The sequence below is a fragment of the Penaeus monodon genome, chromosome 6, assembly GCF_015228065.2.
Source record: "Penaeus monodon isolate SGIC_2016 chromosome 6, NSTDA_Pmon_1, whole genome shotgun sequence".
Taxonomy (NCBI): domain Eukaryota; kingdom Metazoa; phylum Arthropoda; class Malacostraca; order Decapoda; family Penaeidae; genus Penaeus; species Penaeus monodon.
This window is the reverse complement of record NC_051391.1, coordinates 44,890,809-44,903,308: the sequence shown is the minus strand read 5'-3', so window position 1 is coordinate 44,903,308 and position 12,500 is coordinate 44,890,809. Positions and strand designations below refer to the sequence as shown.

General features: G+C 33.2%; 2 protein-coding genes across 4 annotated transcripts in view; one reads left to right on the top strand and one right to left on the bottom strand.

Moving 5' to 3' along the window:
• LOC119574556 overlaps window positions 1–5,750 on the top strand; it is a 36,693-nt gene extending 30,943 nt beyond the window's left edge. Inside the window, exons 6-12 of the mRNA XM_037921830.1 lie at window positions 2,640–2,780; window positions 2,898–3,060; window positions 3,292–3,388; window positions 3,508–3,684; window positions 3,938–4,078; window positions 4,278–4,475; window positions 4,632–5,750. Of these exons, the coding sequence (XP_037777758.1) occupies window positions 2,640–2,780; window positions 2,898–3,060; window positions 3,292–3,388; window positions 3,508–3,684; window positions 3,938–4,078; window positions 4,278–4,475; window positions 4,632–4,685 (971 nt within the window). The 3' untranslated portion in view covers window positions 4,686–5,750. The remainder of the gene's footprint in view (window positions 1–2,639; window positions 2,781–2,897; window positions 3,061–3,291; window positions 3,389–3,507; window positions 3,685–3,937; window positions 4,079–4,277; window positions 4,476–4,631) is intronic.
• A 2,624-nt stretch (window positions 5,751–8,374) lies between these two features.
• The window catches only part of LOC119574555 (divergent protein kinase domain 2A-like), a 5,753-nt gene continuing 1,627 nt past the window's right edge, over window positions 8,375–12,500 (bottom strand). For all 3 annotated transcript variants that reach the window (XM_037921827.1, XM_037921828.1, XM_037921829.1), the window contains 4 exons: window positions 9,921–10,511; window positions 9,275–9,560; window positions 8,930–9,042; window positions 8,375–8,615 (listed from right to left, as the gene is read on the bottom strand). In XM_037921827.1, coding sequence (XP_037777755.1) covers window positions 8,394–8,615; window positions 8,930–9,042; window positions 9,275–9,560; window positions 9,921–10,502 — 1,203 coding nt within the window. In that variant the 5' untranslated portion in view covers window positions 10,503–10,511 and the 3' untranslated portion in view covers window positions 8,375–8,393. The remainder of the gene's footprint in view (window positions 8,616–8,929; window positions 9,043–9,274; window positions 9,561–9,920; window positions 10,512–12,500) is intronic.

Here is a 12,500-nt window from a genome sequence, read left to right as displayed (position 1 = left end):
TAATGTCAATAGTAATAAGAACTGTATCGATATTAATAGCAATAGAAAAAAACACATTTTCCCGAAAACTTGAAGGGAAAATTCAAGTAAGGGGCATGTAAACTGTGAATTGACTCTTTGGTGGCTGAGCACTTATGGAGCCATCTATGGGTAGGTATATTTCACTTCAGATTTTCCCGGTGGCATTAGGTTAATAAATTGCAATGATGCAGTTGGGGAAACAATATATGCAATGACAGTTTATAAATAAATTTTTCAATGGAACACTACAACTGGTTGTTGTTGTTGTTGTTGTTGTTGTTGTTGTTGTTGTTGTTTGTTGTTGTTGTTTTGTTGTTGTTGTTGTTGTTGTTGTTGTTGTTGTTGTTGTTGTTTTGTTGTTGTTGTTGTTGTTGTTGTTGTTGTAGTAACATATAAATGGACAGCAATAGTGTTAGATAAAACTAAACCTAATTGCTATTTGACTTTAGACTTTCTTGTTCCAACTCTCTTACCCTTTTACTTTTGAATACGGTTATTGTTAAGGCACATTTTTATAAATAACTGGTATGAGACCAACATTTTTCTTGAGAAGACAGTGTATTGATGAATATTTTTTTCAATTAATGAATGTGGCATACACTGATTTGTAAAAGACTTCATAGTGTGTGCATGGGGTGGGTGGATTAAGTTTCCTGTTGTATTATTTTCCATTGGAAGACATGTAACATGCTGCTAGAGGATTATCTTCACATGGTTATATAATGCATTACTGAACCATAAAACTGTCCAGTTTGATGGTTGTAAATTTGACATCACAATATTAGCTTAAAAATCAAGTTGGAAGTTGTTACATTTTTGGCTTATTGACAAATCCAGTTCTTTTAAGCTTTGATAGACCTTGTAATTATTGTTTCCTTATAATTATTTGAGACCAGATACACCATGATAGGATTTCAGAGCTTTTGTGGATGTAACAATTTAGTTGGCCCATTTTCTCTATGTAGATGCTATATTAATATCTTAGTATAGTTATTGATATGTAAAATGTTCACTTTTCATAATTACAAGCAGAATGGAAGAACTATGTGCAAGGTAACTGTATTATAACTATATAATCTTCCATAACTGTTTGTAGCTTGTGGAAAAAAGAAAGAGAGATAGAGAGGAGAGAGAAAAAATGTTGGTGCTGGTGTGACTGTTATCTACCACTCTTCCTCTGTCTGTGGGGCGCTTGTGCACGTGTGCGGAAATCACAGCTGTGTCCTATCTGTTTTTGTCTCTCACAGATAGTTTGAAGATTTCACATAGGGGTTTTCTTGTTCTAAACTCTAGATTTTGTGTTTTTGGAAATAAGGACTTCAGTTATCAAAACCCATGTAAGCCTAAAGATAAAGGAACTATCGTTCTCTGTAATAGTGAATAAATGTAAATGTTATGTCCTTTTATTCTAGTGAGAATCACATGGCAAGAATTACTTAACTCTAGATTTCCAAAACATCCTGTTAGCTTTTGGTTCAACACTAAGAAAGTATCAGATACAGCCCTTCAGATTTGTTCTTATTTATTCCTTTGCTCTTAGTCATTACTTTTAAAGCATGAAAAGAAGCTCAAAGGAAATGGTCTTTGAATATAAATGCAGTAATCCCTCAGTGAACTGATTTCAGAGTTAAATTTGCTCTGCAATAATAAGCATATAAGCATTGTATAGGTTTTTGAATTCATGTGTATCAGAGGCTCATAGTCTCATGTTTGAATATGTATGTGGCTTAGTCTGATTGGTTGGAAGCTATCTGAGACCAGGTTCAGTGTATATTCATTTAAACTTTGTTTATAATTATGTAGAACAAAAGTAAAGACCCATAGATACTTTTATTCTGCATGTAATTGTGTTCATGGAGATGATTTAAATGTTCATAGGTCATTTTATCATGAAAAGTATGCTTTTGTAGAGTGTAACATGAAACCAAATATGTGGCTGGGGGTGATAAGCACTGTCTTTCCGTGACGTCACCCATACTGGGTATATATAAGTTGTCCTGTAGCTGTCCCTCAGCAGTCAAGTCCTGGGCTTGGTCCTGAACAGAGGTCTCTGTGACAAATCATAGTGCTGATTATTGGTTCTGAAGCATAGCAGTTTACCAACATGGCAGGTGTTAGTGCTGGAATTCACGGAAGAAGAAGAATAGTGCCTACACTGGTTTATTCTAAGGATTGTGAATGCTTCATACCTTTAACTAAAAAGGTATATGATACATCTGATTAGAGTTTTAGTGCATGAGTAATAAGAGATATTATTGTAGGTGTTTTGACTTACAATTTACAATACATGTTTCTTAAGTAAGACAAATTGTACCAGAGTTGTGTGGAGGTCTTCAGGTCTATATGTTGAGGATGTCTCTTCTTTGGGCTCCTAGCGAGATTATATAGCGAGCTGCCCAATGAAGGGCTGTTCTCAACATGTGCAGTCTACAGCAACCCAGAGCTACATGATCAACTGACTTAGTAGCATACAGTCATATGTATGTAATGTAATATATTTTTATTTTACTATAGATCAGAGTTACTTAAAAGTACACATCTAATGTTTGCACCTTTGTTGTAATAGGACTTATGTGAAGACATGAGAATATACTGAAATTTTTCTGATTTGCTTACAGGTGTTGTGGATTACTTGAATACAGAGATTAGCACTTCAAAACAGAAGAAATTTAGTCTGGTAACTTTTATTGATACCCCTGGTCTGGTTGATGGAGACATGAAGTATCCATTTGATGTTAATCAGTCCATGCTATGGCTAGGTAAGTTTACCAGAATTGTTCATTTTTGTGTGTAGACAAAGTGTCATTGATTCTATTTTTTGGAGTGATTCTTATTACATCTAGTGAATCACACTCAAAAATCCTTAATGTTTTCAGGTGACCTGTGTGATTTAATCTTCGTGTTCTTTGACCCAATTGGCCAAGCATTGTGCAAGAGAACTTTAAACATTGTGGAGCAGTTGAATGAAACTCACTCAGAGCGCATTCGCTTCTATCTATCCAAAGCTGATGAAGCAGGTCATGAAAGTGACAGGCAGAGGTAAGAAAAAATATGCTAACATTGTTTCCTTAAAAAAAAAGGAAAAAAGGTGTAGGAGGCTTTTAAGGTTAACTATAGATAAGTTTGGGGGATTTCAAAATTAGAATTATTGTAAATTTATTTGTTAACTTGTTAAATTGTTAGATATATTCATATATAATTATATAATTTTATTCATTTTTTTTTTTCACAATGGGAGTTGAATCATTATTTCTTCCCTCTTTCTCACAGGGTAATGATGCAGATTGTACAAGAATTATGTAAGCGCCCAGGCCTCAACAAGACTGGCTTTGATATGCCAACAATTTACATTCCCAATCCAAACAAGGTACATTAGTGACATGCTTTTAATTTTCTTTTAAATCACATTGAAAATATTAATATTCTCTAATATGCTTTTCTGTATGATGACTTTTAATAATATTTTTTATTTTTATTTTTTTTTAGCCAAGTCGCTGTGTAAACCAAATTGAAGAGGTTTGCCGAGATATTGAGAAGACTATTAATCAGACAATCCAGAACACACTGAACCAATTGGAAAGGGACTGTGACCAGATTTCAACACTTGTTGATGAAGCCATTGAAGCCGACAATGTGTCAAGGGCCTATAATTTCCGTGCTAAGGTAAGCTTTCATACACTTAAATGTTATGAAAAATTCCACTATGATAGAGTATATAAAGTCTTTTCAATTTTGTATTGTTTCTTAGTTTTGATATTTTCCCACTGAATGACTTGCGTACTGATTTTGTAGTGGTTAAGATCTATTATTTTTTGACATGCTAAGATGATCTGATGTTATTAAAAAAAAGTGTATAGTCGACAAAAAATTTAGATACTCCCAAAATGCCCACTGGTGACTGTGTTTTATATTTCAGGCAAAAGGGATGGGACTGTCCTTATTTGGATTCCTACTACCAATTATACTGATGCTGGAAGTTTTACTTTCCTCTGCTCCAAGGGAACTTGTTAATAATCTCTTTGGAGAGTCACTGGCTAACTCATTAGCAACTTATATGGTAGGTATTACTGATCTGCAGTCAGTCATAATAAGCATGTATTTTCATTAGATTAATATTTTTAAAATATTTCTTTCTTTATTTGTGTAGTTATTTATCTGTATGTGTATTTCTTATTTTTACATTTTCATTTCATTTTTTTTTCTTTTTCTTTTTAGCTCAGAGATGTTGAAGTATTTATATTGTCTTTGTTTTTCAGGCCCCATTAACATCTTTCTGGATGGCCATTGGTGAGGATAATCAACTGGTGGTGCTTGCTGTTGTACTGGTTGTGTCTGGTACATTCCTCATTATCTCTCGCTACTGCAGCAAGACGAGGCCCACTTTACAGCGCCGCTCAAAGAAGGCCCTGGTGGAGAAGAGAGAGTATGTTAATTCTCATGTGAAGGGACAAAAGGTCAGTTTTCTTTTTTTTTTTTTTTGCATAATAAATTTTGTAAAAGTATGTGGCATTACAAGTGTCCCATATCATATGTCTGTTGAAAATGATGTATTGAACAGATGTTAATATTTTATATATTTTTGTTTAATTTGAATTTTTCCTTTTCAACAGAAAAAACTCTACTCAGAATATCTGCAGCAAAGTGTTTCTGATCAAGATTTATAAAAATAGTCAGATGAAGGCTTGATATGATGGTAGCAAAATGACAGCTTTTGTTAAGTACAAAAATGCAAGGGAAAGAGAGGAGAAAGGAAGAGAAAATCACCCAGTGCCTAATGTTTTATACTGTAAAATGAAGCCAAAGAACAGTATTTTTCTATGAAGCATTGAATGCATGGCTAGCACTGACTGTATGTACACACACACACGCACACGCACACGCACACGCACACGCACACACACACACACACAATCACACACACGCACAATCACACACACGCACAATCACACACATGCACAATCACACACACACACAATCACACACGCACAATCACACACACGCACAATCACACACACACACAATCACACACAATCACACACAATCACACAATCACACAATCACACAATCACACTCTCACACTCACACTTACACTCACACATAATTATACATGCACAAGTGCATACACTTACTTGGACATGCACATTGACACAATTATGCACATGTACATATGTGCACATATACACATGCACATGTTTATATGTTCACATATGCACATGCACATGTTTATATGGGCATATGCATACACATAATCATATACTCATATACTCATATACTCGTACTCTTACACTTACACACTCACACGCTCACATACACACACACGTACTCACGCACACATGCACATACACATATACACATACACACATACACATACTCATGTATACAGACACACATATTACACATACACATTCACATTTACACATATACAAATACATATATACATTTACTTATGCATACATACACATGCATGTGAATATGTACTGCATATATACTCATACATGGAGGGCATAAAATTTGTTTAACAGATATTTACCTCTTAGCTCTAATATAGACTATATTTGTGTAACTGTTAGTATGCACTTGTTTTGAGATCAAATAGCTACTTTTATAGGATATTGTTTTTAGTAATGAGACGGTTATATTTCATTCGAAAAAATGTTAAATTTCATTTTTGACCACTGGTTGTGCAAAGCAGAAATTGTTAAATGTTTTTGAATAAAATAATATGATAGTCAAGATTTTTAATAGAATCAACCTTATTTTTTCTGTTTCTTTAAATGCATGTTATGCATGCATGAATAATTTTTTATTGTCTAAGTAAAAAAAAAAAAGATTACCATCATAGTATGGAAAAAAAAAAATTACTAATCATAAAGAAAGTAATAAGATAAGGAGAAAGAAACCAATAAATATTTAATATGCCAAGCATACCATGACAATCAGTTAGCCTGTTTTAATAATACAGGAAAACTGAAGACAAAGATTAATTGGCTGAAAGTGCTAATAAATTAAATTGTGAGCTGATAAGGCATGGGGAAGGAGAGGCAAATTGTATGTTCATAGAGGACACAGCCATAAAGTTTTACAATGGTGAAAGAAACTGGAAAAAAAGCCAACCATTACTGGTCTTCCCAGTCATCATGTTATTTTTTTAGATGTTCTAGATGTTCGTTAATTATTTACAAACTTCTGATGTATTACCTAAAATTTTCTAAATATTCATGAGTAAGGATTATCATGTTTTATCAATCAAGTTAGTTTCACGTATTTTTATGCCTGAAAAAAGATGTGAGAGAACCAAGGAATAAAGATGGTCATAGACTAACTGAAAATAAGTTTAATCATCCCAACTTGTAACAGAGTCTACTTACCAATAACAAGCCAAAATAAATGGTAAATTGATATTTTAGGGTCAATGGAACTGGTAATATACGTTTCAAAGTCTTTAGGTGAATTGGTTTACAAGCTTAGACATAATGAATATTTTTGAAATATAATGCTAGAGGGTCAGATTCTTATGTATATAATGATGTTGCTAATCCTTAGAACCTTAATTGTATATTTCATTCATGTCAGGGTGTGTGGTCAGTGTATATTAGGGGTTAAATTGTGTATGTTGCCAGGACCTTTCAATATCAAGTTTGTAAACCTGTGATAAATTATGTTAGGGTGATTTAACACATATATTTTTTTATCATAAAATTTACTAACCCCTCAGTTTACTTATATATATATATATTTTTTTTCATTACTTGCTTTTACATAACACCAAAAGCAAGTATTTGAACATAATGTATTTTTTCATATTTGATTTTATTTGTATATTGTATGCTAGACAGTTTGCTTATCTTGAAGGACATTTGATAAGCAAGTGCTCAATGATATATAAAGTTTGCAAGTACTGAATGTTTTTGAAGTCTGCCAGATGTGGATTTTTCATATTTCTTCAGGCCTCACCATCTCAGGTAGACTGTCTTTTCTGTCTGGTTAATGTTAAATGGAATGCAATTGTCATTCTAAATAGTATATTTATGTTTGAATGGATGCTGAAAACAGGCATTCAATATTCTTGCTTTTCATTGGACCCTTTTCTGGTGTTTTTTTCTGTTATTTAGCATGAAATGTGACATGCTTCAGAAATGTACTATGTATAGCTATGTAAAACTTGTTAAGGCCATAGATTGGGCACTGTCAGAGTAATGCAGTTGACTTGACAGAACCTTTTAAGAAAATGTAATAAAAATCTAAAAGATAATGAAAATTTATACAAACTAGGGCAAAGAGACAAAAAGAGAAATAGCAGTGACTAAACTGTTAGCACAAGGTAGAGTTTGCCTTTGTTTTCCAAAAAGTTGTCTTCTGAATATTTAAAGGTGGTTATTTGCATTTTTAAGAATACAAATATTTGCTTCCATGAATGAAATGTAACTTTACAAAACTGGAATGGCTATTTTGTAATCCCATTAGAATGTGTTTGGTTGTGAGTGTTCATAAATATTTCCTGTCAGTAAAGTTGCTTTTTTTGTATGTATAGTATGTGTCAGTAAAGTCGCTTAGAGTGTATGTTTGGCATGTATGTAAAGTTTAATTCTTATGAAAAATAAATAGTATAGATTTGAAGATTAATCCTGTTGAGTCAACCTTGAAAAAGTCTGGAGCATTGAATTAATTGATCTGTCTTGTATTTTGTTTTTGTTCCTGTAATAAGAGCCTTATTCAGAATTTCTCATCTGCTCCTAGGTGAGTCACTGTAACCATCATTTTAAGCTATTGGATATTACCATTTCAGTATTTTTGTTTATTTCTTGCATGTTCTTTGAAGTACTGAAATACAACTTTCTGTTGTTAGCAGTACTTCTATATATTCATTTTAAGGCAAAGCTCTTGTATTTTTCTGTTAATAAAGAGTAAGATGACAATGTTTGTTTCTTACTAGATACCATAATCTTCATATTTTGTTGAGACTTGAAATTCTAAAGAAAAACAATATTTTCTTTCTTTGCTTCTTCAGTGTATTGAGAATATAAATTTATATCATGATCAATTACTAAATTAACATTTTGCATCATTACTTTGATTTTGTTCTGTATTATTTATTTTTGCTTTAAACAAATTAACTAGTATCTCATATGAACTGAAATTTAACTCTCATGTTAACTGATTATGGTGGAAAAAAAAAAAAAATGAAGACACTTAAAAACAAAAAATAAAAGTATTACTTTCTAGCTTCTGTTTGCTTAAATTTCACAATAATTAGTATAAAAAATATTTAAATGTTGCAGACAAAAGCAATATAACTTTAATTTTTCTTGTACATTAACAATCAAAGGTTAACCTGCTGTCACTAAAACAACAGTTTAGTAACAGAGACTTTATTATGTATGGTATTGCTCTATAATATTGACTAGCAGTTTATGGAGATCTCTAGCTGCAGCCCTTCTGTTTGGCGTTGGCTTATTAGGGTTATTGAGAGGGTGATGACCACATTTTTCAACAAGGGGGAAAAGTTCTGGGAATTTCTTGATAAGCCAAATTGGTGGGCTGTGTAGAAGGCCTTGAGGAAGGTCTTCAGAAAATGCAGATGAAGAGAGCATCCCCTGTACAAAGAAGAAACAAGGGATATCATGATGGTGCAATTTCATAATTCATCTTGGGATTGATGATGATGATAAGATAAGATTATTAGACTGTTAGAGAATCCTCAATTTCAGTATAAAATTAGACTGATACACATTTTTGCACAAATCAGAGATTTTGTTGAGCAGTAATATAATTTAATGTATGACTGGGAAGGTCATGTTTCTTGAGCCTTGTGCAATATGACAACAAAATAAAAGGAATAATTGTATTAAGTATATTATCACAAAAAAGGGGAGAAAAAATGTATTCAAATATTTTGTATTTCACTTACCTTACACACAGCATAGAAATTATGATCTGATGAGACGTGACCACAGAGATCTTCATAAGAAAAGCTTAAACAATCAGCACATCCAAATCCATCATTCACATGTTCTGTAACATCTGAAACATATATTTATAGCAAATTAAATCTGAGCAAACCCTATTTTCAGTTATAGCAGGATCCCTGTTGCTCTAATACAGTAGATCATCTAACTAATGTCAGTAGCTATAAATTACAGAAGATTCTTTTCACTTACTTTATTGACTTCATGTTAATCCACTTTACAACAGATAATTTACTTTTCAAACTCAACATAATTCTTTAAACACTGTATTCTAAATTCATACTTACTGAGTCCTGCTGAACTTGTGTCAACGATAACAATATTCTCAGCATCTATAACTTTAACACTGCCGTCATCACCAACAGCAAAGTTATCAAGTGAAACATCGGTCAAGTAGAGGACAAAAGTTCCTGAAGAAAACTGCTGTGCCATTTCCAGCAACTGTCGGGCATAATCTGCTCGTACAATCCAAGGTTCATCGCCCTGTTCTGTCAGTGTAGGTCCAACATAATCTTCTACTATAACTCTACCACAGGTACCAATTAACCTTGGAAAGAAATTTGAATGGTAGGTCTGTCAAAAGAAAGTGTGATAAAAAATTATTCATGATATCAGGCAAATTTTGTAAATAGCTTACTTTTAATTTGTTTGTACAGAATGGATCAGAATACTGTTGCATTTCCATATGTGAGAGAGAGAGAGAGAGAGAGAGAGAGAGAGAGAGAGAGAGAGAGAGAGAGAGAGAGAGAGAGAGAGAGAGAAAGAAAGGAGAATGAGAAAGGAAGGAGAAAGAGAAAGAAAGGAGACATAGAAAGAAAGGAGACAGAAAGGAGACAAAAAGAAAGGACACAGAGAGAGAAAAAGGAGAGAGAAAAAGGAGACAGGGACCATTATTACAAAGGGTCTCTAAAATCTGTTGATTTAGAAACTCACCATTATTACAAGGGGTTCTATGTTCACTGCTAACATTGTGAGGAAATGGTGCTGATGATAAGGGCCTCTGTCCGTCTTCTTAAAGCTCTCATATAAAACCTCCACAGTCCTGCTATGGTTGCATTTTACAGCATCACTTGCCTGAAACAATTCTGGATATTTTCCAACGACCTGGAGTACATCTTGACCATCCTTTGCTAGCAAAACCTTTAAAGCTTGGGATATGCTGCAGTTCTCAGGTTGCTCTGCTGTTTTGCATAATTTTTCATCAAACTCTTTTAGTTCTGAATTGTGTGCCAATTTCTTCAGCACAACTGGCACATCTCTCATCTTTCCATAATAAACATTCTTTACATTCATGAGGTTCAGGATCTTCCATTTTGAAAAACTTGTTAGCTGAAGTCTCTCACTGAGAGGTTCCTCATGACCTACAAGGGTGCTGCAGAGGGTCTGCCCATAGCATGCTGGGCAGGTTTCAAGGTCCACAATATCATCTACTTTTTGATACCATCCATAGAAAAAGGTGAGAGTAAGCAATATCCCCAAAAACAGTTTGCAGGTCTGCCATCTTCTTTTAATCATTCTTCATATCTGGAATGAAAAATATAAATATATCTTACACCTTCTACTCTTAAACTAAGCCCAATAAGATTTTTTTCATGTACTAATGAGACTTATTGCTTTAGCATGCATATGTATAAATATAAATTCACTTATGGATATGAAGGGCAACTAGCCTTTAATGTTACAATACTCTTTAGCAAAAATGTTATGAATATTTAAGGAATATTCTTTACTACAGAAAATGGCTCTTTGTACAACTACAGTATGTCATTTTTTGAGTTATCTTCCTATGTGTTTTATATTATTATTTTCTGTTATTCTGAAAACAGTAATAAATGACTTTGTATGATATATCTATATGCTTAGCACACATGAACTTAGAAAACGAAGATTTTCCCTTCCTTTATTTTAGAAGTGACAGTAGTAATATTTTGTATGGATTTAATTAATGGTATTAATATTGATGCTGTTATTATTATCTTATTTATTCATTTATTGAAAAATTTCTTCCATTTCCACAACTAAGTGGTGTATTGAAAATATAGTGATAGGGTGGGGCTTCGGGGTGGAGCCTCCAGGTAAGGAAGTTTTTTACTTTGACAAGGTGATGTCTGTGGATTTCCAATATGGTTTACAATAAAAACAAATGAATATGCCGGTCATATAGCATTATGATAAAGCACTGTGGCAAAATGGGTAAAATGAGTTAATAATGGATAAGTGGACAAAAGAAGGGATGAAGAAAATAAGGAAAAGGAAAGGAGGAGAATAAAAGACCAAGTAAAGTTTGTTGAGGCATGGGCTGAGGTCCAAGGTTGGGGTGATCCCCTACACTGGGCTTTAGTCTCCATCTCCTAAACCCACCATGACAAGGGGGCATATTATTATCACAGATATTGTAATTATCATATTGTTCCTAACATTACAAATATCATTAAGAAAATATTTTTGAAAATCAAGGAAAATGGCAACCTTTTCTAGTAATTGGCCATTTAAGTGTAAGGACTATTAATAAACTAGACTCACAGTGTGAAAGGCATGTATATACATGCCATCCCCTTGGCATTGGGTTAAATGAGCTTGACTGCTATAAAAAATAATAGCACATACTGTTAAGGTCCAGAAACTTGCTTATATTGAATGATGTTTTAGCTGTTTGACTTTTCTTAGTTAAGTTGCATATATAAAATATCTTTATGTGGCTTCTTCCTCTCCCCCTCAAAAAGAAAGAAAAAAAAAGAGGGGGGGGGGAGGGGGATAGAAATAGTGAAAAAATGGCCTTTAATTCATTATAAGTTATGTAGTAGGATAGAAAAAAATAACCAAAGTTCATGTATTGCAGTTTCTTTTCTACTAAATGACATAAAATGTTTATTAAAAGAATTATGTTGGTGTGTTTATTTTGCTCATTCTTTGTTTACAGAAATCTAAATGCTTAATCCTTGTTCAATCAAGTTTTTAGTAGTACCGGAAAATTATTGGTAAAATAAAATTTCACAACCACTAAACTTATTATCACCATGAACCTTGAGCTTAATTCCTGCAACTTTTATCATTCTTATGACAATGTCACTAAATTCAGCCATGATTTCATCATTATAGGAAATACCATAGGGTTGGTTGCCTTATTTCTTTTCAGAATAGGATAACATTAGAGAGACAACACATGCATAGTTGGGTGAGGCCTTGTTTGCAAGTATCCAGGTCATGCTTAGTTTGGAAAGGAGAGGAGAGATGGGACTGGTTTTGGTTACTTTATATTACGCAAAGTATAATAAAACATGCCTAGATTAGGTTATGTAATATGTGGTGACATTAGGTTATGGTTGACTTGGGTCAGGTAGTGTTTGGTTAAGTTGAGAAGGAGTTAGGTTATTAAGAAAAACTGAATCAAATTTAGGTATCCTGGTTCTCTGATATTTATCTAAAGACCCTAGGACACAAAACATATATTATGAAACCTCTTGTTGATCAATTCCACCACAATCACTTAATATTCTAGTTCTCTGAAATCTT